Source organism: Erythranthe guttata, chromosome 14 (genome assembly GCF_056151865.1).
Source record: "Erythranthe guttata isolate IM_541 chromosome 14, IM_541, whole genome shotgun sequence".
Lineage (NCBI taxonomy): Eukaryota > Viridiplantae > Streptophyta > Magnoliopsida > Lamiales > Phrymaceae > Erythranthe > Erythranthe guttata.
In genome coordinates, this window is record NC_142546.1 from 25858314 (window position 1) to 25884989 (window position 26676).

The window sequence follows — 26676 nt, forward strand, 5'->3', positions numbered from 1 at the left end:
TTACATTAAAGGAAGATAGATATTAAAGCCCAAAATCTAATTAATAATTTTCTATTTTTTATGGAAAATCAAAATTAAGATTTAACTGATAACTAGATTGTGTAAGAGTAACTCACTGTCACTGTCGTAATATATATATATATATTTTTTTTTTACTTTATATATTTTTTACCTCAAAAAAAAAAGGGGAGAATTATTGAGCAGTGAGCCCCGCCGCTCCTTTTAGGGATTCTTCCGTATGCTAACCTACACTGCAAACTGACTCGCGGCGGCTGTCTATTTGTTGTCGTCATCATCTCTCTCCTTTTGACACACCATTTCTCTCTCTCTCTCTCTCTCTCACACACACACACGCACACATTTATTTGCAGCGGAACTCCAATCACTCAAACCCTAGAAAAAAACAACCTTTGAATTCTGTAAAGACTGCTCTTTTATCCAGCCACACGGACGACTCTCCGCCAGCCGCCAGGTGATATTCTTCTCCTGCTTTCAAGCTCCCGCCGGACCATTTTCCGTTGAACATTTTAATTTTGATTTTTCTTTCTTCGGCCGTTGTTAATGTTTTCCGTTTGTGGATTTATTACATACAGGTTTGCTGTTAAGAGAAGATGAGCCACAGCGTGCATCACTGCAGCAATGTTTTCTGTAAGTCTTTTCAAGCCAATCGATATTTACCTTCAGCGAAGCCTTTCCCACGTTTTTTCCAGCAAAACAAATTAGCCTCAAAGAGGAATCCCAATACCATTAGCTTTTCATCTCGGCCATTGATATTGAACTGTGCAAAGTCTCAAAACGAGCGTGGAGATGTTAAGAATGGCAGTGATTTGGGGAATGGAGCGACTTTTACTCCATCGAAAGTCGGTAAAAGAACCGATATCAAGAAGATTTTGATATTAGGAGCAGGGCCTATTGTAATAGGGCAAGCTTGCGAGTTCGATTATTCCGGCACTCAAGCTTGCAAAGCCCTTAAAGAGGAAGGGTATGAAGTAATTCTGATCAATTCAAACCCTGCTACCATAATGACCGATCCCGATCTAGCTGATAGGACCTACATTGAGCCAATGACACCCGAATTAGTCGAGCAAGTGCTTGAAAAAGAGAGGCCCGATGCTCTTTTGCCCACCATGGGCGGGCAGACCGCGCTCAATCTCGCGGTGGCATTAGCTGAGAGCGGTGCACTGGAGAAGTACGGGGTTGAGCTTATTGGGGCGAAGCTCGATGCTATCAAGAAAGCTGAAGATCGAGATTTGTTTAAGCAGGCGATGAAGAGTATTGGGCTGAAGACTCCTCCTTCGGGAATTGGAACAACAATTGAGGAATGTTTCGACATTGCCTCTTCGATTGGGGAGTTCCCTCTCATTATCCGGCCTGCATTCACACTGGGCGGGACAGGTGGCGGTATTGCTTATAACAAAGAGGAGTTTGAAGCCATTTGCAAGTCGGGGCTTGCGGCTAGTGTGACTACTCAGGTTTTGGTGGAGAAGTCTTTGTTGGGCTGGAAAGAGTACGAGCTCGAGGTGATGAGAGACCTGGCTGACAATGTGGTGATTATTTGCTCGATCGAGAATATCGACCCCATGGGGGTCCACACGGGCGACTCCATCACGGTAGCTCCTGCCCAAACTCTGACCGACAAGGAGTACCAGCGGCTCAGGGATTACTCTGTTGCTATTATAAGGGAAATCGGAGTTGAGTGTGGCGGTTCGAATGTTCAGTTTGCTGTTAACCCTGAAGATGGAGAAGTGATGGTGATTGAGATGAACCCTAGAGTTTCGAGATCGTCCGCCTTGGCCTCGAAAGCTACTGGTTTCCCCATAGCTAAGATGGCTGCCAAGTTATCCGTAGGGTATACATTGGATCAGATTCCTAATGACATCACGAAGAAAACACCTGCAAGTTTTGAGCCTTCAATCGACTATGTTGTAACCAAGGTTATATTCATTTGTACCTTTTGAAATATATATTTATGCTGCTTGTTTTCTTGAATAAAGCTCAAGTGTTATATACTCTCTCTTCAAATGCAGATACCTAGATTTGCGTTTGAGAAGTTTCCTGGATCGGAGCCAATTTTGACTACACAGATGAAGTCTGTGGGTGAATCCATGGCTGTGGGGCGGACATTTCAAGAATCGTTTCAGAAAGCATTGCGTTCGCTGGAAACTGGCTACTATGGGTGGGGTTGTGCACAGGTCAAGGAACTTGACTGGGATTGGGAACAGATAAAATACAACCTGAGAGTACCTAGTCCAGATCGTATCCATTCTGTGTACGCTGCAATGAAACGAGGAATGAAAGTGGATGACATCCACGATTTGAGTTTTATAGACAAATGGTTCCTTACACAGCTTAAAGAACTTGTAGACGTGGAACAGTATATTCTGGCCCGTAATTTGTCACAGTTGACAAAGGATGATTTCTGGGAAGTGAAGAGAAGAGGCTTCAGTGATAAGCAGATATCATTTGCTACGAAATCCACCGAGAAAGAAGTTCGATCAAAGAGGCTATCTTTAGGCGTCAAACCAGCGTATAAGAGAGTTGACACGTGTGCAGCAGAGTTCGAGGCTGATACTCCGTACATGTACTCATCTTATGAGTTCGAGTGTGAATCTGCTCCCACCGAAAGGAAAAAAGTTTTGATTTTGGGCGGTGGACCGAATCGAATTGGACAGGGTATTGAATTTGATTATTGCTGCTGCCATACTTCCTTTGCCCTCCAGGTTTGTTCTTTTCTTGATTTCTGTTGAGCTAATCTTGATTAGTGTTGAATGATTTTTATATTATCTGTCTGTTCTGCCTGTTTTATAGGATGCAGGATATGAAACAATCATGATGAATTCAAACCCGGAAACAGTATCAACAGATTACGACACGAGTGACCGTCTCTACTTTGAACCACTCACTGTCGAAGATGTTATCAACATAATCGACTTGGAAAGACCCGATGGAATCATCGTGCAATTCGGAGGGCAAACTCCGCTCAAACTGTCTCTCCCCCTACAGCAATATCTAGACGAGCACAAGCCCAAGTGCAGAAGTGGGTCCGGATTCGTTCGCATTTGGGGCACATCGCCCGATTCAATCGATGCAGCTGAAGACAGGGAGAGGTTCAACGCAATCTTGACCGAGCTAAAAATTGAGCAGCCAAAGGGAGGAATCGCAAAGAGTGACAAAGATGCCCTTGCTATTGCAGCAGAGATTGGCTACCCAGTTGTGGTTCGGCCTTCCTATGTTTTGGGCGGCCGTGCGATGGAGATTGTCTACAGTGACGAAAAGCTCATAACCTACCTCGAAACTGCAGTTGAAGTTGACCCCGAACGCCCAGTACTAGTAGACAGGTACTTATCTGACGCGATCGAGATTGATATAGACGCACTCGCTGACTTGCATGGCAACGTTGTGATTGGTGGAATAATGGAGCACATTGAACAGGCTGGGGTCCACTCCGGTGACTCAGCATGCATGCTCCCGACAAAAACAGTCTCTTCTAAATGCTTGGAAACTATTAGGTCATGGACAACGAAGTTAGCGAAGAGATTGAACGTTTGCGGACTGATGAACTGTCAGTACGCGATAACATCCTCTGGTGATGTTTACTTGCTCGAGGCGAATCCTCGTGCATCAAGAACCGTACCGTTTGTGTCTAAAGCAATCGGCCATCCTTTAGCCAAATACGCTGCACTAGTCATGTCGGGTAAATCACTCCAAGATTTGAATTTCACCAAAGAAGTCATCCCGCGCCACGTGTCAGTCAAAGAAGCAGTCCTCCCGTTTGAGAAATTCCAAGGAGCTGATGTCCTCTTGGGTCCGGAAATGCGAAGCACTGGAGAGGTAATGGGCATTCACTACGAGTCATCGATCGCTTTCGCAAAGGCACAAATCGCAGCTGGCCAAAAGCCGGCACTTTCCGGAACACTCTTTCTGAGCTTGAACGACATGACGAAGCCTCACTTGGCTTCGATCGCGAGGGCGTTCTTGGGAGTCGGGTTCAATCTGGTGGCGACATCCGGCACCGCACACGTTCTGGAATCGGAGAATATTCCGGTGGAGCGGGTGTTGAAGATGCACGAGGGTAGGCCCCACGCTGGGGATATGATTGCAAACGGGCAGGTTCAGATGATGGTGGTGACTAGCTCAGGGGACCAGCTGGACCAGATCGACGGCCGGAAACTGAGGAGGATGGCGCTTGCTTACAAGATTCCCGTAATAACAACTGTTGCCGGTGCTTTGGCTACCGCCGAGGCGATTAAGAGCATGAAGAATAATAAGATCGAGATGACTGCTTTGCAGGATTACTTCAAGAAAGACGAAGAAATCGATGCCGCCACTAAAACTTTGCTGTCTGCATCATCTTCATCTACTTAAGTTGTGTGTCAACATCTTGTGTTCTTCTGCTCCTTTATTTTTATTTTATTTTAAATAAATGTATTTTTGGACGAAACTACGCCGTTTTGGTATGTTTGGTTTTTGTGTGTTATGTGTCTTGAGATTTACGGTTTTGCCCCTCAGAGTGTGTAATCTATGTCTAAGATTGCCTTCAGTTTGATTGCACGTGAAAGTACTGTAGGTCAATTTCTTTTGCTAAATATAATGGCAGATTGGGGGAATATTTTATTTATTCCAGAAATTGCTTTTTATTATTTTGTAATTTTTTTTTATTTATTATTCCAGAATTACTACTAGTAGGAAAATATATATATAAATATAAGATAGATATATTTTAAATAATGTGAATTTTGCCTTGAGAGTAATCCTGAAACAAACACAATTCCTGAGACAAACGACTTTTCACTGGGGTCAATTGTTTCTGTAAAAACCTATCCCCTCTTTTCTCTCTCTCTCTACCCTGTCAGTTTTGCTAGCTCGCTCTCGCTCACAAGGGTTTCGTCACTCGATTCAAAGGTTAAAGGTTAAAGATTCGAGGTTAGTTCTTCAATTCATTCCCAAACCACGCAACGATTTCTATAATTAATTAGGGCTTCTTCTGTAATTGGCATAAGCTTTTGTTGAATTGTTTTCCGGCGGGTTGATTTCTACGTCAATTGTCTTCAATTTGTAATTTCCTTGAAATTGTTGTTGATTTTGTGATGACGGAGTTAAAAAGTTATCAACTTTGAGTTAGATTTGGAATCAAATCATTGTTATTTTGCATACGCAGTCTGCATCAATCTAACTGCTACGCCGGCTTGCTTTTTTAGCCGTTTGGACATTTTATTCTCCCTTTTTTGATTGAGTCATATTTTCTCTAATTTTGCTGTTTAAACTCTACAGGGAGGTATGGCTACATTGTAAGGTTTAATTTAAATAAATAAAATAAATAAACAAGTTTGTGCATAAGGTTCACTCCAATGTAAACGAATCTCCGTTCGATTGAATTGACTTAATGATGCTCTATGAAGAGTGAAGACAAAATAGAATATTAGTTTTATTTGACCTGTATTGCTTGCTCTGAAACAGATCCAGTTGCATGAGCCGAGACGAATAGAGCAAGGTTTCTCTATGGGTGAAAGGAGGAAACGCAGGTCAATGTGGGATATGGAAGAGGAGACCAAACATTTTTCTGATATGAGTAAACACAATTCTTCAATGGGAAAGGATCACCGTTCTAATCACGATGGAGGGCGTTATCGTCAATTTTCTGCATCTGGAACCTATGCAGCACAAACATCTAGAGATCACTCCGGACAGCAATCTTGGGAATCAACTGAAGAAAACTCGGTTGCTCCAATGAATGGCAGGTTCAGCAAAAGTAGACAAAACGGTCCTGAACGGAAGGAACTAGGTGGGGGAAACAGATATTACCAGGAAATGTCTCCTGGTTTGGATGGAATGGAACCGCATAAATATAACCATTCTCTTGAAAACGATCGAAGCCATGCTCTTAGTCATAGGTTTGTGATGATTTGGTTATTTTCTATCGCATTAATGAACGTGGAAGTTTGATGCTCTAACAGTTCCATTTTTTGTGCTCGTTTAAGAACTATCTGCATGCAAATCAATTCTTGTTTGCCTTCATGCTGACACTGTTCGCTGTGTTTTTACAGGATGTTTTGGAATAATTTTAAATTAAATGTTCAAATACTTTGGGTGTTTTCGGTGATTCTTTTCAGATATTTACATTATACAGGATTTATAGTACATTTTTATGCCCTTTCTTCCTTTTCCAATTTCCCAAAAATTACACTCCGTGTCTCGAAATATAATGATGACATGAATTCAAGATTTTGAGTTGTAAAGGCGAAAGTTTTCTATATATCTATAAAACGTAAATGAGAAATAGGAGTTGAGTTTTAGTGGTCCATGTTATTACTTCTTATATGGTGTATGTTTAAGAATTTTTTCCTGTTAGAAATTGCAGTTTTATTTTGGGGGTTATATATGTTTAGGACAAAACAAGTATTCTTAATCCTTTTGTTGACCACATGTTCTGCGAATTGTCTGATAGTCATCTATCTCATTACAGGAACATGGGAAGAGCCAGGAGCAGGAGTCGGAGCAGAAGCATGCCTCGAGGCAGGAGCCGCAGTAGGAGTTTGAGCAGAGGCAGGGGAAGAGAGAGAGGAAGAGGCAGGAGCAGGAGTAGAAGTAGAAGCCCAAGTGACAGTGCTGTAAGGGTTCAGACAAGAAGTCGTAGCCCAACAGGAGATTATAGACATCAATCTCATGCATGGAATGACAGAAGTGCACCTAACAAATCAACCCAAATCTGTAGAGATTTTGCTTCAGGAGGGTGCAGGAGGGGCAGTCAATGCAGATTTTTTCATCCTAAAAGTACTAGTGGGGATCGAGACCATATTTCTAACAGTTCTTACAGCAGAGGTGACGATGTTTCCGATCCTTATCATGGACAAAGCGAGCAGTTCCAAAACAAAAGTAGAAGTGCAGTTCCTTGCAAGGACTTTGTAAAAGGTAACTGCAGATGGGGAGACACTTGCAGATTTTCGCACCATTTTGCCTCTGATGAATCTTTTGGCAAAGGCACTAGATATAAGTCCTTTGACAATGACATTGAGCTCGAGCCTTGCAAAAACGGGAAACCTGTTTGCAAGTATTTCGCAGCAGGCAACTGTGATCGGGATAATTGCAGGTTCTCTCATGAGGGTCCAAAACCAAAAGGCCAAGAAGACAGACGAGGTTATGGTAGAGAAGTAGGCACATCTGAAGCTATACGTAACGAAAATACGGCTAACGAACAGGAAGATCTCATATTGCATGGTTTGCAGTTGCAAACTCAGGACGTGAATTCGGACATTTTAGGACAAAACAAATTGCTGGATGATCAAAGTTTTCCTATGACAGCATGGCAGCAGAATGTTTCTCCAGTTCCACGTATTCAACAGCAGAATCATGGACTAGTAGAAAATAATCTAGTCAGTTCATCATTCCGGTCTGAGGTACTTGACGAGGCGAAGGACTTCAGAAATACCACTAATCCAATTTTTTTCTCTGGACAGAACTTAAATCATCAAAATTCTGAAAATGTGTTCCCCGGGCAATCTTCCGTTTTAAGTGAAACTGATGGTGGGAAAAACATGCTCGGTCCTAATCCATTAAATGGTTTTGGTTCTGACTTGAGTGGATCCGAGACACATCTAGCAGTTCGTTTGAGTTTGCAGAACCTTCACAAAGCTGTCCAAATGACAGGGATGTTAGAAACAGAGGTCCCACAATTTTTTCCCACTTTATTAGCCAGCCAGGATTCTGCTCCACCGACAAAATCTCCGGTTTGCGACGAGCAAGAAAATCACACTGAACGAAAGAATGGCGGCGAACCTGATAATTTGAAAGTGGAACTTTCCGGAAGTCCAAAACTGAAGCAAGAGAAGGTTCTTGGAAATGCAGAACTGAACGAAGGCAATAGAGGCGATGGTGATGAAAGCAAGGGATTTCAAAACAATAAGCAGTCTGAAACTGTGGATGGCCATGGGAAAGTTGAAGAGAGCACCACTAACAAGGATGACAAAGGAATCCGTATATTTAAAAATTCTCTCGTAGAGTTTGTAAAGGACCTCTTGAAGCCCACGTGGAAAGAAGGTAAAATGAGTCGAGAAGCTCACAAAACTATCGTGAAAAAGGTGGTTGACAAAGTAACCAGTACAATTCAAGCCGATCAGATTCCAAAGACGCAGGAAAAAATCGAACAGTACCTATCGTATTCGAAGCCCAAAATTGCCAAACTTGTACAGGTATTACACTTGTCTTTTTAATTTAGTCAGTTTTACTTATACATGTGCGCACTCTCTCCTTTTACATCAGCTGCACATTACATTGGGTTCTTATGCTGCTCGAGGGACACACTGTTTGATTTTCTTTATGCTAACAGTCGAACTTTCAATACTGCAGGCATACGTGGGGCGTTGTTCAAAGAAAGATTCTTGAATCATGGTATTGTATATTTCCTATAGTATTTAAATAGACGCATCACCCATGATGTGTTTATCCTGTATGTTCTATACTTGGATTATTCTTTTGCTTAGTTTTTGGAACTGCACATTCTTCCCAGTAGATCATTTCTGTAACGTTTTAACCTATTTATCAGTGTGTTGAGTTTGAGCATCTTATCAAATCTTGTTCGGTTTTTTTTTTTTTACCGAATATTACGAAAGAGCTTTAAAGGAAATATCGAAGAGGGATGTTTCTTGACGAGTGTTTTTTCCTTGTGAAAGGCAGCCGAAGAACAAGGCAAGCAAACAAAAGAGGGGTGTTTTCCAATTCAATCAAATACACCAAGACAAATCTTAACTTGGGAGTCAATTCTTACATTCTTCAAAGGATAGTATATATAATTATGTATATATAAGGAGCCACAATAAACACCTCTTCCTCAACCATTCCAAACAAATTCATCATCCTTAAAGAATTTCAAAATGGCATCAGATTCTTCAGCTTACAACACCGACACCATAAGCTCACCACAATCCTCGGACGATGGTCCGACTGTCGTTGTCGTAGTCGTATTCGTCTCACTCGGCTCGATTTTCTTACTTGCTTTTTGCTTGTTTGCTTTGTGGCTGGTAATAAAGAGGAGAAGGAAGAACAAGTTGGTCGAAGAAACTGATATAAAACGCGCGGACGAACATTTGAAGGTGAAAGAGAACATTGTGAAGGGCCCTCATGGATTAGAAGCTGTGGTCCTATCCATAGAAGAAGATAAGCATTTTGAAGAGGAGATTGTCAAGAATGAGAAGAAGCAGATTATTGATGGGGAATTAATCAAAGGTAAAAATGCAGAAAAAACTGATCTTGAAGTTGGGGAATCTTCTTCCTCCATTACTAGTGTTCACAGGTCCTGAAAAAGCATGATACTCTTAAATTATTTTGTCATTTTTTTTCTGCTAATAAACAACATTTGACTTGTCAATTGTCGTATTTATGTAACACTGATAATTTAATTTCATCATAATATATATATTATGTATAGTATGTAATCATGCTTTTATGCCAAGATTTTTTGTTTTTTAATACCATGTTGATAATATTAAGTGGTAAATCTACACTCTTACAATTATCAAATAAAAACTAAAAAATTACACTCCCGTATAATAGCTTGCAAACTCATCAAAATTCAAAACTCGGAAATCGAAAACTCGAAGCCCGAAATGGTAATTGTGTAGGACTAAATTGCCTCAAAATATGAAAAATAAATAAAAAAATGCACGAAAATAAATGGTAGAGATATTTATGAGCAGAAAAGTACAAGTAGTATCATCCATCATCTACGTTATTACACCGCCCACATATCACTCCTCCCATCACCGCCGGATCACATTTCTCGATATCTCGAACACCACCCCCCGCCCCCCGCCCCCCACCCCCACAGATTAGTTCTGATGTAAATTCGAGAATTCTGGAAAGTGAATACATGCGTGCCGGAGAGCACTACTGCTTCATATATTGGTGAGTTTTTTTTTTTCTTTTTTGGGGTGTGATTTGTGTTGTTTAAAGCGTATTTCTTCGGGTTGCAACCTGTTTGTTAAAATGCCCATGAGAACTGTGAAGAGTTCTTCAAAGCTGATTTTTTTTTTTCTTTCTCGTGTTCCTTAAATTGTTACGACAGGTTCGTGATCACTGGAAACGTAAATAGTGGAACACTGTAATTCTTTTCCAATGGCGGGTTCGTTGTTGCTCTTGGGTAGTAGTATACCCCATCACATTTCTCAACCATCGAACAGGCTTTCTTTCAGTTCTGATCCTCGGATACACGCGCAAACACGCGCCAATTACAAACTTCAATTCAAGGAAGTGCTCTTTTCTAGCCACTCTGTCTGTCGCAATTATAATAATAAGCTCAAACCAGTTTGTTCTTTAGATTCACAAGATGCTCAACCAATCACTCAGGTACTTCCTCTCTAAATTTTAACTCAGTGAAAATATCTATAGTTCATTGATTATTTTGCTGCTGAGTAATAATAAAATAAAATAAAATAAAATGAAGGAACCAGTGGAATTGAAAAGAGGCAAGGATTTTGAGCAATGGGATTCAACGTCAGCAAAGTTCGCCGCTGCTGCAAATTTACCGTTTCTGTTATTGCAACTACCTCAGATCATACTCAATACTCAGAATCTTCTTGCAGGGAACAATTCTGCACTTTTGGCTGTTCCTTGGCTGGTATACCGAGTTTTGTGTAGACTTATTATCGCTTCGGTTATTGGGTTAGAGAAAAAAGAAAAAAAACTAAGTAATCCTCGTATTATATATAGGGTATGCTTACAGGATTGCTTGGGAATCTTTCTCTCGTCTCGTACTTCATTAAAAAGATGGAAACTGAAGCGGTGGTGGTGCAAACTCTAGGAGTTTTATCCACATACGTGGTGATCTTACAGCTGGCTATGGGTGAAGCTATGCCTTTCCCTCAGTTTATTGCCACTTCAATAGTGGTTGCTTCCGGACTTGTTCTGAATTTTATGAAATATTTTAATTTCCTCAACCCGGAAATATGGCACATTTGGGAGGACTTTATTTTAGTAGTCGGGCTCTCCACACTTTCACAAGTAAATATCAATTTGCAAATAAATTACATCTTTTTGTACCTGTTTTTGAACTATTATCTATTATCTTTTTCGACCATCTTACTCCATGGTAATGCAGGTCATGTGGTCAACTTTCATCCCTTATGTTCCAAATACTGTCTTGCCCGGGGCAATTGTCTTTGTTAGTGCAGTGATCGCTGTTCTTATGGTGAGTATGACCTTATCGGATGCTGGTTAAATGCAATAATCTCTACAAATGCTTAAAAAATATTGAGATGTACATGTTTTTTAAGCATTCAGATTTTTTTAGCTTATCTTTATGATTTTCCGGCATTTTATTGATTTAGGTTTAATTTTTTCAGTCTCGTACGGGAAAGCTCTCTGAGAAAGGCGTCAAGTTTCTCGGATCGATATCTGGCTGGACAGCAACTCTTCTTTTCATGTGGATGGGTGTTGCACAAATGGTGATCGACCGTTCTTCTTCTTTGCAAAAATCTTGTTGGTGGTGTTTGTTAAGAGTTTCTTCTGATCAAGAAAATTTGTTTTTATTTATTTTCAGTGGACGAATCTTCTGAATCCCGACAACATAAAAGGTTTGTCGGCTGTCTCAATGTTGCTGGCAATGATTGGCAACGGACTCATGATTCCACGTGCTCTATTTATTCGGGATTTTATGTGGTATGTAGTTTCTTTTCTTCCACTTATCAAGTAATTTCACGAATTTCTATTATATGAAACAACAAACTATCTCCTATGTGCAGGTTTGTTGGTTCAGGCTGGGGATCAGTCTTCTACGGATGGGGGAATCTTATATGCTTATTCTGGTAATTTTTTTTATAAATAATTATATACGCAGTCTTATGTTTTTCTTTGTTAACTTAGACTCTGCTGCGACTTCAGCTTAAATAGTATCAGCAAGGAGTTCTTCTTGGCCGCAACCCTTGGCTTCGTTGCTTGGATAGGTTAGTGCATTAGTTTCCATCGTAAATCTTCGATTAACGATTTTGTTAATTATGTGGCCTAATGGTGGACGGTTAGTCTCTTTGATTTTTATTTCATTCGGAGATAAAATATATTCATCATATGTTGCATCAGGATTGTCATTTTGGAAAGATGCCAAAGCCCATGGACTCAGTTCACCGTTGACTTCTTTGAAGGAGCTGGTTTTCGGGCCTTGATTCTCCTTCCTTCCGTTGAAAAGGGTACATAAACGCTAATTAATTACGATTTTGTTCGAGTGTGAAAATCGCATTAATGGGGATGAAAAAACAATATGATCCCACATTTTTCTGCATCTCAAGACTACGTACGCAGAGGCGGGTCAACAAAATGGTAAGTAACTACATCAAAGATTGAAATTACACCGGATTGTTTTGCAAGTGAAATTAGGGATTTATCGTTATATATAATGTAGTATGAGCATTTTTGTTATCTATGACTACGAATTTATTTAAAAATACAAATTTACTTCGATTTTTTTTTTTCGGTACTAATTTGTGTCGTTTATTGATAAATGAGCAATAACTCAACAACCAAACAACACAAACAATTCTATGTAATCATCATATGTTTATTTAAACTCCTTAAAGCTCCGTAAACCTCCCCTCTTTGTGGATGGTTAGTATCTTTTGCAACAAATTCATGCACACTTTCTCCAACTTGGATAGAGCTACATCCTGGTACTTTGCCTGTTCCCTGGTTTCTATTTGCTAATCGGAAATCCACCTCATCTAACCGTTGACCAGCGGTTGACCTCAAATTCGTAATCAATTTCAAATAACTAGGATTATTAGGCTCTTGTTCCAAAATCTTCTGGATGATCAAAGACGACTCCGACAAGCTCTTATTCCCACGGATTTTACATGCAGATAGTAAAGTTGCCCAAATAACAGCATTAGGCTCTAAATTCATAGTCTTTATAAACCTCATAGCTTCTTCGATTCTTCCAGCTCGACCAAGAATATCCACCATGCAGCCGTAATGCTCTATACGAGGTTCGATGTCAAATTTATGCACCATTTGATGGAATATTCTTTCCCCTTCTTCCACCAATCCTCCATGTGTGCAAGCAGAGAGAACTGCGATAAAGATGACATCATCTGGTTCGAGACCTTCCAAACACATGCTGTTGAACAGTTTCAATGCTTCTCTGCTGTGCCCATTTACAGCTAAGCCAGATATCATTGTCGTCCAAGTGATTATACATTTTTTCTCCGACATTTTTTGAAAAATAATTTTCGCGTTTTCAAGATCTCCGCATTTTGCAAACATGTCGATCAAAGCATTTCCGAGTGGAAGTGAAAGCTCGATTTTGTTCTTTCTGATGTAGGACTCGATCCATTTCCCATGCTCGTGTGAATTCAAATGTGTACATGCAGAAAGGACGCTGATTAAAGTCGTCTGATCGGGTTTGCATTTTCCATCAATTAACATGTGATGGAAAACCGAAAGAGCTTCATCGAACAAGTGGCTATTAACACAGCCAGCAATCATGGCATTCCACGAGACCACGGTTTTTATGGGCATGTGATTAAATATTCTCCGAGCTGATTCGATATCACCTGCCATTGCATAACCTGAAACCATGGTGGTCCAAGAAACCACACTTCTCTCGGGCATTTCGTCGAACACATCCTTCGCACTTCTCAAGTCTCCTTTCTTAACGTACCCCGAGATCATTGCATTCCAAGAAACACTATTTCTCTGCGGCATACTTTCAAACACCTTGTTAGCCAATTCCATATTCCCGCCTTTCACAAGCCCTGAAACGACAGTATTCCAAGTCACCAGGTTCCTTTCCGGCATCGATTCGAACAGCCTGATTGCGGAATCTATCTCCCCGTAATTCATATATGTTCTTATCATCGTGTTAAACGAAACAACATCTCTCTCAAGCATTTCGTCGAACATCTTCCTGACAAACCCCAAACTTCCGCCACACTTGGCGTAAAAATCCAAAAGGGTGTTCACAACAAACATACTAGACAGGAATCCCATCTTCAAAACATGACCGTGCACCATTTCACCATACTGAAACTTACGAAATGACTCGAAACAGCCGAGCAAAAACGTGAAAGTGAAACTGTTCGGCAAAACATCCAGCCTGCGCATTGTATTGTAAACAGAGGCTGCAATCATATCGGACTTTCCGATCGAGCATCTTATCAAAGTATTGTAGGAAATGAGATTGGGCGCCGGTAAACATTGGAAAACTTTGTTCGCGTATTCAAGAGAGATGAAATCCGAGGAGAGTGGCATTAGCTTGGCTGCTAAAAAGTTGCTATCTTTTAAGCCATTGACGAGTATTTGAAGATGGGTCTGTTTCAAATGTCTGATTGTTTTGCACTTCTGCAAAGTAAGGGCCAGCTTTTGCTCCATTGATTTTCATGGCGGCTAAGGAGGAGAATATTGTTGTGGAGTATAAACGTGTTTCCGGGTCAAACTGCCACGTGGCACAGTCAACGGGCTGATTTTGGATCGGGTCGGATCGAACATTTATAAGGCAAATTGAAATGATTGGACAAACACTGAAACTAATCGTCACTGTAAACGGTCGAAGCAAATGATTGGAAACCAAAACTACACCGGAAACCCACCGTCAAGCTGGTGTAACTCCATAAGAAGCTTAATATCTCAGAAACAGCCGAAAGAAGCAATTTTGATATACACTCGCAACCGCCGCAACGGTGGCATTGTTATCTGCGCCATCCCACTAGTTCTGAAAGCATGCGCTTCGCTCTCCATGGTTGGTTTCGGGAAGGCACTGCATTCGGAGATTCTGAAGTCGGGAGTGGGGCGTGACGTAATGGTGGGGACTTCGTTAGTTGACATGTACGGTAAATGTCGGGATATAGTAAGCTCCCGCAAGGTGTTCGATCGTATGCCTGAGAGAAACGTGGTTTCTTGGAATGCCATGATAGGTGGTTACATGAGGATTGGCAACACACGGATTGCCTCGATTTTGTTCGAGAGTATGCCGGTGAAGTCGTCGATCACTTGGAATGAGATGATTGATGGGTACGCTAGAAACGGGGATATGACAATGGCGAGGCGGATTTTTGATAGCGTTCCGGTGGGTTTGAAGAATGTGGTGGCGTGGACTGTGTTGGTTGACGGGTATGTGAGCAATGGGGATATGGATGCTGCAGGGGAGGTGTTCGAGAGAATGACAGAGAGAAATTTGTACGTGTGGTCTGTGATGATTACTGGATATTTCAAGAAAGGTGACACAGTGAAGGCGAGGGGGATTTTTGATGGGATGGGTTCGAGGAATTTGGTGATTTGGAATTCGTTGATATCTGGCTACGCACAAAATGGGATGTGCGAGGAAGTTTTAGATGCTTTTAGCAGAATGCGAGGCGAAGGGTTCGAGCCGGATGAGGTTACATACACAAGTGTTTTATCAGCTTGTGCTCAATCGGGGATGTTAGACATTGGTAAAGAAATTCACCAGATTATTCTCGAGAAGAGAATTGAAATGAACGAGTTTGTTCTAAATGGATTAGTCGACATGTACGCAAAATGTGGGGATTTACGGAATGCAAGATTGATATTCGAAGGGATTTCGTTACAGAATTCTGCAACGTGGAATTGTTTAATTACAGGATTTGCCATTCACGGCCAATGTACGGAGGCCATTGAATTCTTCAGAAGAATGGAGGTGTCAGCTGTAAAACCCGACAGTATAACTTTTCTGTCTGTTCTATCTGCTTGTGCGCATGGAGGTTTTGTGGAAGAGGGTTTGGAAACATTCTCGAAGATGGAGAAATACGGACTGAAACCAAACGTAAAGCACTATGGTTGTCTTGTTGATCTGTTGGGGCGAAAAGGTAAACTGCAAGACGCTTACAACCTAGTGAAGGGGATGCCTATGATGCCGAACGATGTAGTCCTCGGCGCTTTGCTTGGGGCATGTCGAATACACTCTGACGCGATTATGACAGATCGCGTATTGGAACTTGTCAGAAAGGTGAATTCTTATTACAGCTCCCATGATGATGATGACGACGGGCATTATGTGCTGTTATCGAACATATACGCAGCTTCCGAAAAATGGGAGATGGCTCAAGGAGTACGAGTTAAGTTTTCGGCTAACGGGTCCAAGAAACCACCTGGATGCAGTCTACTTGTGCTTTAAGGCATTTAAAGAAACATCGAAGCGAACAATCTATTGAAGAGAAAAGGGTTCGTAAATATTTGATTATGAGGTACAAAACTAGAGTAGGATCTCTATTGTACTATATAACATTACCGAGTTTTGATGGATATATATATATATATATATATATATATATATATATATATATATTGAATTACGAGCTCGAATCAATTCTTGTATGACGTGTAATTGCTGTATTAGACAACCCTGAAAGAGTCGGATATCCTCTTCAAATCCTTGTAATGCTTCTTCCATTGGAGACCTGGAAAAAAGAAAAACCCGAATGTGTAAGTTTTTCTCCAAAGAAAAAAAAAGAGAAGGGAAATTCGTTATTCTCGAGAATCGAATGTTTACCGTTTCCAGTGACGCTGAATAAATAGAGGCGATTGCCAGCAGCTGTTGCTGTAATGAGAACGTGGGGCGGTTCTAACTCAAACTGATAGTATTTCCTTCCGGAATGTTCCGCTACATTGGAACTTAAAACCTTTCCTTCTACATTCTGCCCGATCACCTCCGGCCCGAATGCACTTATCACTTTCTCTGGTGTCCCGATTTGTTCTATTGTGGTATTATCACCAAGATCTGCAGATTACAATGCAACGAGGTAATTAGTTACTGCGTTTTTTCTCAGTTTTTATTCTGTGATAAAAAAAGAGAAACTCTCTTTGTCTGAAAAACTAACTGTCTGAAAATCTTAAAACAGGAGCAACAATCACGGAAACTCGTCCTTGTTTGGGGTTTGCGAATCTCAAATCAATCTCCGTGCCTCCTAAATCAGCAATCGAGACCGGAACCTATTTCGCACCAGATAAAAAGAGTCAACTGTTTTTCAACTAAGGCAAGGAAAAAATAGCAGCACATTACAACATTACAACATAGGAAATGGTGACACACCTCTTCCCAGTTCTGAGGAACGGAAAAAGCGTACGGTATGATCGGACTCCAGCCAACGCCGTGACCACCCGATTTATCGTCTGGTCTTTGGTAAGTTCTCCAACCTGTCTGATTATATTAATCTTCTAGTAAAGACAACATTTTTTTTTATCACACGAATCGAAATTTCAAAAGGACAGAGCAATTTGGTTAAGTGACTAACCTTGTTCATCGGGTTCGGAGAGTCCCGGGATTCTGCCTGCAAGAAGGCCTTGTTTGATGACAGCTAATCCATTGCCTGGAAATCCAAAACCTGCTGCAGATGAAAGTAATGCAACCCCGGATGCAATAACCGCCCTCCGATTTATCTCGTCGTCTTTCGCAATTGCAGCTGCTCTTATTATTCTTGATTGTCCTTTATCTGGTGCAGGTTGAGGAACAAGAACATGGGATTGAAAATGGGGATGGTTGTTCTTCCAAGAAAGGCGGGAGATGCATTGCACAGCTGTGCCCATTTGATTGATTATTTGATTGATTGATCTCTCCACACAAAAACAAGATTTTGGTAGAGAGAATTAATGGAAAGATTCGAAATTCATTAATTCACTGAGAAAAACTGTGTGAGGAAGAATGGATGGATGGATGGAGGTAACTGGAATTTTCTTTTTATCTTTTTATGCACCACAAATAAATATATCCAACTAGAAATTAGAATACAGCAGAAATTTCTAGTTGATTAAATTAAATTGATTTTGTGCAATTTGTCCCACATCGAGAAAAGATGAGATTTGAGGAAACTAAGGAGTGTATAAAAAAGGGGCACTCTCCACTGAGTAGAGTTACCCGTCCTGTCGGGGGTGCTGAGGCGACTCGCTAATGATCGTATAGAGATGGCGGGTCGTGCCGACACCCACGCAACGAATACACTTTATTTAAGGCGAGTGAGCTCGGCCCTACTTAGGTTGGGCTTGCCCGTCAATTTTTGGATGCCCCAATTTTCTTTGGGGCTAACTAATTATATTTTTTGACCAAAATTTTTTTGTAAGGCCCATTAAATTTAAATATACTAATTACCTGTTTGACTGATAAATTGAGTTATTAGGCTGTCAAATAATGAACTTGATTAATGGGTAAATTATGGTTATCTCCTAAAGTATAGTCAGATTTTGGATAATTACAATCATCCCTGAGCTATAAATATAAATTTTCTTACACTTCCACTCTTATGGTGTTAAATTCAACGGAATCTTTTAAATTCCGTGAAATGTTCTCTAGTTTACAAGTCAAAAGGCACATCTTATAACATATGGAGCATGGATACGAACTGGAGTATATTTCACATAATTTAGAAGATTTCACTAAATTTGGTACGGCAATGGTGAAAGTAAAAGAAGATTCAAAGTTTAGAGATGGTTGTAATTACCCAAACATGAAGGGTTTTTTCGTAATTTTACTATATCTTAGGGGATTGGACGTAATTTACCCTAAATTAATTATTGACCTGTCATAATAAAGTTAATAAACAAAACCCACATTCTTTTATTAAACTTTGGATGTCATACTGTAATACAAGCTGAAAAACAAATGCAGAAAACACATGTCTAGTTGAAAAACAAATGCAGAAAACATGTCGAAAAAAAACACACACACACATAGTAAGAACACATTTCTTTCTTAAAACAATAACGTGGGTAGATATGTGTCTATCATCCTTGAGATCTTTTCTTCACTCCATCCTGATAATGCAACGAAGGCCTTCACCTTTCAGCATCAGCTCGAAAGCCTTGTTTATCTCCGCAAACGGCACCTCGTGCGTTATAAACTTGTCCACTTCCAACTCCTAAATAAACACGAAAAAAAACATTCCGTTACGTCAATCACAAAATTCGACAAGTTCTCGACATATCCGAGTCGAAAAAAGCACTAACTACTAACCTTGTTCATATACATTTCCACAACTGCTGGAAGATCCGAACGGGGCTTATAGTTACCGAAGAAAGTGCCCTTTAGAGTCCTCTCGTTCAGCACGTTCATCGGATGAGTCTTGAATACCGCGTCTTTATGTGGGACCCCCACAAGAACAGCCACACCCCACCCCTGCAAGATTTTCAATTTTAATCGAGATTATTCGATTTTTTACACAAATTAATTGTGCTCAATTTGGTTATAGTAAAAGTTTGAAGGATCGGATCTTACATCATGAACACATTCAAATGCAGAGATCATAGCACCGATGTTTCCAGTACATTCCACGCTTCGATCCACTCCTCCGTCAGTCATCTTAGCTATCACCTACACAATGTCACAAACAATTCGGTATACAAAATTGTCACACACAAGAAGATTATTATAGGATAAAAATATATCGAAAGATGAATTAAAAACCAACATTTTGAACAGGTTCGTCGTGGTCTTTTGGGTTCACAAATTCAGTCACTCCGAATTTTTTAGCTGCATAAACAAGAAAGAGGAAGTTGATGGTAAAAAAAGTATTATATGGATTTAATAATGTACTCAAATAAACAAGTAGATCGGATTAAAATCTATCTAGAAATACTACCTTCTTCAAATCTGCCGGAGTTCAAATCCACACCGATGATTCTTGAAGCACCAGCCAATCTTGCTCCTTCTGCAGCCTGAAAATCGCCAACGAAACATTTAATTTGATTAATCCCAATTTTTATGTTAATTAAAAAAAAAAAAGAAAAAACATCCGCCAAGATTTTGGAAACATACAGCAAGCCCAACAGCTCCAAGTCCGAAAATCGCAACAGAAGATCCCTTTTTCGGTTTTGCAACATTCAATGTGGCACCAAGCCCTACAAACAAAACAACAACAAAACAAAAATCGTTCACCACAAAAAAAAAAGACGAAAATTTTATCAGTATATTTAATTTCAAGAATCGAAGAATCGATCCCTTTATACCTGTGGAGATTCCACAGCTGAGAACACAAACTTTGTCAAGGGGGGCAAGGGGGTTGATTTTGGCTACACAGCCAACATGAGCCACAGTGTATTCGCTAAAAGTTGAAGTGCCAACAAAGTGATAAATCGGCTTCCCGTTAATCGAAAACCTCGATTTCCCATCATTAATCATCACTCCCCTTTCGACATTGATCCTCAAAAGAGTACACATATTACTCTCTTCTGATTTGCAGTGAGCACAGTCTCCACATTCTCCGGTGAAAACGGGGAGTACGTGATCGCCCGGAACGAGTTCCGTCACACCTTCTCCTACACTCTCCACAATCCTATGTTGTAACAATCAAGATTTAGTAATCAAATTTTGCCACAATTTTTTTTTTAATTAATAGAAAACATAATAGTGAATTAGCATACCCTGCTGCTTCGTGACCGAGAATTCGAGGAAAGACGGAATCTTGGGCCTGAATAAATTAAAAAAAAAATGGTGATTTTTTTTTTATATACAGATTTTCTAATTCAATTTTCTGAAAATAAAAATGAAGAAGAAATATTATAATAATTTACCTTGGCTTCCCAAAAGTAAACATCAGTGTGGCAAAGGGAGGTGAAGAGGATTTTCAGGCGAACCTCCATCTTCTGCGGCGGCGCCACCTCCACCTCCTCTATCACCAGCGGCTTCCCCGCCTCCCATGCTACAGCAGCTGCCACCAACAAAACCCATCATGAAAAACATAAATTATTAGCCATCAAAAAAAAAAAATCTTGAATTCGCATAAACATATACATATATATATTACAAACACACACACACACACACGATGGCTTCAATACCTTTGCATTTGATGACTTTGCCAGCAGTGCTTGACATCTTGTAGTAGTAGTAGTAGTAGAGATTAAATTAAAAAAGAGTATAAAGATTTGATTTTTATCTAATTGTTTGATGAGATGATTAAACCCTTTTGGGTTATAGTATTTATACTGGAAAATAGAAATCATGTCTGTAATTTGATTGGTTAATTTGTTAATAAGCTTACAAGTTGTAGTTCCCCTGTTTCTTGAACTCAAGCAGAAACGGAATACAGGTGGCAAAACCAAAAAACCCAGACCGTAGTTTTGCTTGTAGAATCTTGAATTCAATTTCAATTTCTATTTCTATTTCTATTTATTTATTTATTGAAAAGATGAAGAAATATGTTGACGCAAGTCCAAGTGTCTAACTCTATATCATTATCTTATTTTTTTAATTCAAGTTGTTTAACATATCATTTTCTCCAATACCACTTAACAAAATCCGCTCTGGTTTGGCGGTTTTTTTTTTAATGTTTTTAACAACTCATTTGATTGTATTTGCAGAATCTTCTGGGACAAGGTGAATATCCAATCCGAGGATCCCACAATGTAAATAACAATTTAATTAATAAGTTGACTTATTATTTATTTCTAGTATGGATTGAAGTTTGAACCAAACCAGCCAGTAATGGAAGCATGTGATTATGAAGTGAGCCATGACGAATCAGTGTATAAATATTTCGGGTTGTTAGGTTACCGCTATCATATTCTACTGACTAAATAGCAGCTGTTAGAAACATATTCGATTGGTAAGATGCACATTTTTTTTTCAAACTCTTACTATTTCATGAAATTAATCCCCTAAAATTAATTTAATAAGGGGTGATTAAACAAGTAAAAGACTATTTTGCCCTTCAAACTAAATGTTAATTTTATTATAGACAAATCACATATAATACAAGACTTTAACAGATATAATACAAGATTTAGGGTGTGTTTGATAACCTCTTAATGGCATCTGAATGGGCATTTATCACTGATTCGGTCAGCATTACTCCATTAAGTTTGTTTGGTGTGAATTTCTGAACAAAGCCATTTATCTCTTATTGACTCAGTCTAAAATTTAATGAAATGCTATTTGCGGTCACAAAATTGCTATTCGCGGTTTATAACAAAACCCCCCAAAACTTTTAAAAATATCCAAAAACCCCCCAAAACAGCAAATAGCAAAAAAAAAATCGAAAATTCGAAATCAAGCTTGAAGAAGGGTTGGGCTTCGATTTTTTGATGTAATTTCGACTCTTTTATGTGTAATATGCATTGGGTAGGTCGATTACGGAACCAATTTCATGTTAAAAAGCCCTACAAATCGATTTGTAGGGCTTTTTTTTTCGCAAAAAAATGTTCGAACGCCCAAGATGGGCGTTCGAACATTTAAAAAAAAAATATATATATTTTTGCACTGGACGCCCAACTCGGGCGCCCAAATGCAGCTTGCACGCCCAACTTGGGCGTGCACTGCATGAATGGGCGCTCAAGTTGGGCTCTTACGCGTTTTGGGGGGGTTTTTGATTTTTTTTGGGAAGTTTTGTGGTTTTAGTGAAATAAAGTATTTTTTTGGGGATTTTGTTATAAACCGCAAATAGCAATTTTCAAACCGCAAAAAGCAATTCCCAAAATTTATGACTTATTCGATCAGATGTACATCTGAATACATTTTAGACAAATGTACCCCTCTTTTGTCTTTTCTTGACAATATATTATTTGGAATTAAAAATACAATAAATGGCTATGAGATGAGAGAGATAAATGAAACCGTGGAGACTTGCTAGATGTTTCAAAGGGTCCAGAAAATAATTAATATAAAATTTGATTTGATTAAATTAATCTATAATGAAATATTCTTCCACAATTGGTATTGTGAAATATAATTTTTGTTCCCTTCCTTTTCTTTTATGACTTTTTTGCTAAAAGTTTTAAATTATGTTCGACTTTTTTGTTTTATATATTTGTTAAAATAATAATATTTAGATTTACAATTTTTAGTTTCGTACAAATAAATATAATAAATAATTAAAATGCACATAATTTTTTTTTTCATTTAGATATTATTGAAATTACATTATGTTCAATAATTATGAGGGTTAATACAGTAAAATTACGTTATTCAGATACTGTTTCAGTTATCAAACAAGTTTAAACATTGAATGTATTCAGTATTCAGACACCACTCTTAACGATTCAGTCATGTATTCAGCATTTAGTGTTCAGTGTTTAATTTTGTCAAACACAGTCGTAGTCTTACATACCGAATATTATACTAACTAATTAATTAATTAATTAGTCAGTAGGAAATTAATCCAATATCATATGATCTAAACTTATCCAATATAGGTAAGAAATGCTTCGATCGATATATATTGTTTATATAGAAGAAATTACAAATAAAATATATTTTCAAAATAATTACAATTAGAGAAATTCTGGAAATTCTTGGGCTGCCATTTCCATTGCTTGCATAGACGGGCCACACGTGACAACCGGACTGGGCTATATTATTTGACCAAAAACTAATAAAGCCCATTCACTCGGCCTATTTCATTTTGAATTTTGAATCTTTATGTAGATTTTTTTTATATAGATATTTTTTAGGATAAACATTAATATCATATGATTATGTTGAATCTTACTAAAAATATCTTGCCTAATCACATGTTCTCTTTTAATTATGAATACACATGATAAGAGCCTAATTTAACTATAAATGGTATGATTTAATCACACTTTTTTTCTCATAAAGTATATTAAACTTATTTTGATTATCAAGTTAAACTCAACAATTTTGGTATATAATTGACTTGTTATCCAAGTCACATTAGCAAGAAGAAATGCAGGTTCGAGTCCCCTTCTCAACGGTCGCTAGGTCGAGCTTGTTACACATAATTATTCTAGTGTGGTTTACGTCTCTCGTATAATTTACAAGTTACTATACGAGAATGTTGGTTTAATCAGTGCACCTATACGCTTGACTGAGGATTACTTCATTATTAAAAAAAAATCAGAGCCAATAAAATTAACGAAATTAAATTCCTTCCAACACTTTTTATTTCTTCATATATTCATGCATATGTATTAATTATAAATGAATAAATCACATTAATTACATTAAAATTCCCCTTTAAAACAGGGGGATATAATATAATAATAAATAGCTAATTATATATATATATATATATATTTAAAAATGAGAAAAAAATACAATAATTTTATTTATGGTGACGTGTTCATAGAAAGAAGAGGAGACAAATGGGAGGGCTTGTAGAACAAGAAAGTGACACGTTGGAATGAATTTGCCAAATGTGAGTGCTTTTCTCTTCTCTTCTCTGGCGGTGGATGGATGGATGGATATGTTCCACTTTGCTCTCTATATATACATATATATGTGTGTGTATGTATATGTATATGTATCTCAGCTCCACGTTGTTTATCAATTACACACACTGACACACAAATACACACACAGTGATCGGTGAGAAAAATGTCGAGCACTGAAGGTCAAGTTATTCGCTGCAAAGGTGATTTCTTAACCCTAATTCACCCACTGATTCTGGATCTCTTTGATTTGGGGGTTTTGCTGATTTTATCTGTGTCGAATTTCATTTTCGCTCGCAATTTTCTGCTAATTAATAATCGTCCGGGGAAATGTTTTTTTTTTAGCGGCGGTGTCGTGGGAGGCGGGGAAGCCTCTGGTGATTGAAGAAGTAGAGGTGGCGCCGCCGCAGAAAATGGAAGTTCGTGTGAAGATCCTCTTCACCTCCCTCTGCCACACCGATGTTTACTTCTGGGAAGCTAAGGTACACTTAAACATTAATCACTCCTCAAATCATTTAAGTATATTCCAAATAGATCCTATTTTTCGTTAATTAATTAGGGTTTGTCGTAAATCGTAATCCTCCATTAATGCAGGGACAAACCCCTCTGTTTCCTCGTATATTCGGCCATGAAGCTGGAGGGTATTTATGTCAAATTAAATTATTGTTTCTGATTTTTTATTATGTGAAAAATGCAATCACGATTTGCTCGGTTTGAATTTGAATTTTCCTGCAAATAAACAGAATTGTGGAGAGTGTGGGAGAAGGTGTGACGGATGTGAAACCGGGCGACCATGTTCTTCCGGTGTTCACCGGAGAGTGCAAGGAGTGCCGCCACTGTAAATCGTCGGAAAGCAACATGTGTGATCTCTTAAGAATAAACACGGAGAGAGGTGCCATGATTGAAGATGGCAAAACCAGGTTCTCTAAAGATGGCAAACCAATCCACCATTTCTTGGGAACTTCGACTTTCAGCGAGTACACGGTCGTCCACGTTGGCTGTCTTGCTAAGATCAATCCATCCGCCCCACTCGACATTGTTTGTGTCCTCAGCTGTGGAATATCAACCGGTAACCTAATTTAATAATTTCATCGAAAATTGTGTTTATATATGGACGTGTTGTATTATATTATACCATGAAATTAAAAATATCGTAATTTTTTTTTTTTTAATTTTATGTATCTGTTTATCGAAGGACTTGGTGCCACTTTGAATGTTGCGAAACCGACTAAGGGATCGACTGTTGCCATTTTCGGATTGGGAGCTGTCGGGCTTGCTGTGAGTAGATTATTAAGAACATGTGTATATATGTATATTGAGTGTTTTAATTTGGTTATTTATTGATTTAATATTTTTTCCAGGCTGCGGAAGGGGCTAGAATTTCAGGGGCGACGAGGATTATAGGGGTTGATTTAAACCCGAGTCGTTTCAATGAAGGTTTTCCTTTTAATTACTCAATAAATCTTGAATATGCTATAAGAGTGATGCATATATAATAATAATAGTGCTACTAATTAATGACTGTCCATTAATTAATTAGTGTCTTCAATTTGTTCTTCTGAAAACAGCAAAGAAATTCGGTGTGACGGAGTTTGTGAATCCAAAGAATTATGACAAGCCTGTTCAAGAGGTTATTTCAATTGTCCAAGATTCTGACATAAACACACACATATACACACATGTTATTTCATTTGAACTGCATCTAAATGATGTATGGAGTATTAATTATCAGGTGATTGCTGAGATGACCGATGGTGGAGTTGACCGTAGCATCGAGTGCACGGGAAATGTTAATGCAATGATATCGGCATTCGAATGTGTTCATGATGTAATTAATTAATAATAAATATATATGCTCAATACTTGTATATGTATATATATATATATAGTGATATTTGGATATTTGATATTATTATAGGGTTGGGGAGTGGCGGTGCTTGTGGGAGTGCCGAACAAGGACGATGCATTCAAGACTCATCCGGTAAATTTGCTGAACGAGAGGACTCTCAAAGGAACATTTTTCGGCAATTACAAGCCGAGGAGCGATATCCCAAATGTCGTCGAAAAGTATATGAACAAGGTGAATTTGTGATATTCTTGTTATAACATTCTACATTTTGTAATATGAAAAAATTATTAATGAAATTAATAGATTTTGGGAATGGCAGGAGCTGGAGCTGGAGAAATTTATAACACACAGAATCCCATTCTCGGAGATAAACAAAGCTTTTGATTACATGCTCAAAGGGGAGTCTCTTCGTTGCATTATCACCATGGATAATAATAATAATAATAATTAACTCATCAAGGAAGGAACACTTTGTTAATTAATTAATTAATTATGTATGTATGTTGCTTTTTTATTTTAGCCCTAATAGTAATTTGATCTAGTATTTTAATAATAAATAAATATACCAGATTGTGATTGCCTAGTTCGAATTTTCATGTTGTTGTTCAATTATAATTACTACTTACCTATTTTGTTATATGATTAATTATTTTTCATTGGATTTTTTGTTTATTTTTCTATTCTTAATTATTAATTAAAATTCCCGGACCCCATCCATCCAATATATGAATCATCAT

The 26676-nt window shown here is 38.6% G+C and overlaps 9 protein-coding genes across 14 annotated transcripts; 6 read left to right on the forward strand and 3 right to left on the reverse strand.

Moving 5' to 3' along the window:
• Positions 1–76: 76 nt before the first annotated feature.
• CARB (carbamoyl phosphate synthetase B) lies at positions 77–4627 on the forward strand. Its single transcript, XM_088813292.1, has 4 exons — positions 77–472; positions 594–1934; positions 2028–2720; positions 2809–4627. The coding sequence occupies exons 2-4, from the start codon at positions 612–614 to the stop codon at positions 4363–4365; spliced, it is 3573 nt and encodes a 1190-aa protein (XP_088669418.1). The 5' UTR covers positions 77–472; positions 594–611; the 3' UTR covers positions 4366–4627.
• Positions 4628–4669: 42 nt separating this feature from the next.
• On the forward strand, positions 4670–9467 carry LOC105972939 (uncharacterized). 4 transcript variants are annotated; one of them, XM_012997920.2, is made up of 5 exons: positions 4727–4923; positions 5458–5891; positions 6464–8186; positions 8344–8385; positions 8671–9467. In XM_012997920.2, the coding sequence occupies exons 2-4, from the start codon at positions 5500–5502 to the stop codon at positions 8377–8379; spliced, it is 2151 nt and encodes a 716-aa protein (XP_012853374.1). In that variant the 5' UTR covers positions 4727–4923; positions 5458–5499; the 3' UTR covers positions 8380–8385; positions 8671–9467. The 4 variants fall into 4 exon arrangements, with proteins under 4 accessions (XP_012853372.1, XP_012853374.1, XP_012853373.1 ...); XM_012997919.2 differs by having other exon boundaries at positions 4730–4923; positions 8667–9467; XM_088813293.1 differs by lacking the exon at positions 8671–9467 and adding an exon at positions 8431–8566 and having other exon boundaries at positions 4730–4923; positions 8344–8398.
• Positions 8868–9467, forward strand: TED6 (tracheary element differentiation-related 6). The gene has a single exon (XM_012997921.2). It carries the CDS (start codon positions 8868–8870, stop codon positions 9291–9293), a length of 426 nt encoding a protein of 141 aa, XP_012853375.1. The 3' UTR covers positions 9294–9467.
• LOC105972972 (maltose excess protein 1-like, chloroplastic) lies at positions 9454–12464 on the forward strand. 2 transcript variants are annotated; one of them, XM_012997958.2, is made up of 10 exons: positions 9454–9897; positions 10058–10338; positions 10436–10609; positions 10702–10992; positions 11090–11179; positions 11334–11435; positions 11531–11649; positions 11733–11795; positions 11872–11933; positions 12067–12464. In XM_012997958.2, the coding sequence occupies exons 2-10, from the start codon at positions 10108–10110 to the stop codon at positions 12147–12149; spliced, it is 1215 nt and encodes a 404-aa protein (XP_012853412.2). In that variant the 5' UTR covers positions 9454–9897; positions 10058–10107; the 3' UTR covers positions 12150–12464. The 2 variants fall into 2 exon arrangements, with proteins under 2 accessions (XP_012853412.2, XP_088669420.1); XM_088813294.1 differs by having other exon boundaries at positions 9575–9897; positions 10085–10338.
• LOC105972970 (pentatricopeptide repeat-containing protein At3g29230) lies at positions 12445–14349 on the reverse strand. Its single transcript, XM_012997956.2, has one exon. It carries the CDS (start codon positions 14347–14349, stop codon positions 12523–12525), a length of 1827 nt encoding a protein of 608 aa, XP_012853410.2. The 3' UTR covers positions 12445–12522.
• A 184-nt stretch (positions 14350–14533) lies between these two features.
• Positions 14534–16459, forward strand: LOC105972971 (Pentatricopeptide repeat (PPR-like) superfamily protein). The gene has a single exon (XM_012997957.2). It carries the CDS (start codon positions 14534–14536, stop codon positions 16106–16108), a length of 1575 nt encoding a protein of 524 aa, XP_012853411.2. The 3' UTR covers positions 16109–16459.
• On the reverse strand, positions 16121–17852 carry LOC105972973 (thylakoid lumenal protein (Mog1/PsbP/DUF1795-like photosystem II reaction center PsbP family protein)). The gene is made up of 5 exons (XM_012997959.2): positions 17226–17852; positions 17024–17127; positions 16812–16923; positions 16484–16711; positions 16121–16391 (listed from the first exon to the last, which is right to left on the reverse strand). Exons 1-5 carry the CDS (start codon positions 17515–17517, stop codon positions 16327–16329), a joined length of 801 nt encoding a protein of 266 aa, XP_012853413.2. The 5' UTR covers positions 17518–17852; the 3' UTR covers positions 16121–16326.
• Positions 17853–18517: 665 nt separating this feature from the next.
• Positions 18518–21163, reverse strand: LOC105972950 (alcohol dehydrogenase 3). Its single transcript, XM_012997932.2, has 10 exons — positions 20761–21163; positions 20494–20630; positions 20344–20390; positions 19930–20255; positions 19739–19821; positions 19563–19638; positions 19392–19453; positions 19199–19294; positions 18938–19099; positions 18518–18842 (listed from the first exon to the last, which is right to left on the reverse strand). The coding sequence occupies exons 1-10, from the start codon at positions 20795–20797 to the stop codon at positions 18729–18731; spliced, it is 1140 nt and encodes a 379-aa protein (XP_012853386.2). The 5' UTR covers positions 20798–21163; the 3' UTR covers positions 18518–18728.
• A 2789-nt stretch (positions 21164–23952) lies between these two features.
• LOC105972951 (alcohol dehydrogenase 1) lies at positions 23953–26595 on the forward strand. Of its 2 annotated transcripts, none has more exons than XM_012997933.2 (10): positions 23953–24293; positions 24436–24572; positions 24685–24731; positions 24834–25159; positions 25286–25368; positions 25452–25527; positions 25659–25720; positions 25823–25918; positions 26009–26170; positions 26259–26595. In XM_012997933.2, the coding sequence occupies exons 1-10, from the start codon at positions 24257–24259 to the stop codon at positions 26388–26390; spliced, it is 1158 nt and encodes a 385-aa protein (XP_012853387.2). In that variant the 5' UTR covers positions 23953–24256; the 3' UTR covers positions 26391–26595. The 2 variants fall into 2 exon arrangements, with proteins under 2 accessions (XP_012853387.2, XP_088669102.1); XM_088812976.1 differs by having other exon boundaries at positions 23991–24293; positions 26243–26595.
• The last annotated feature ends 81 nt before the right edge of the window (positions 26596–26676 follow it).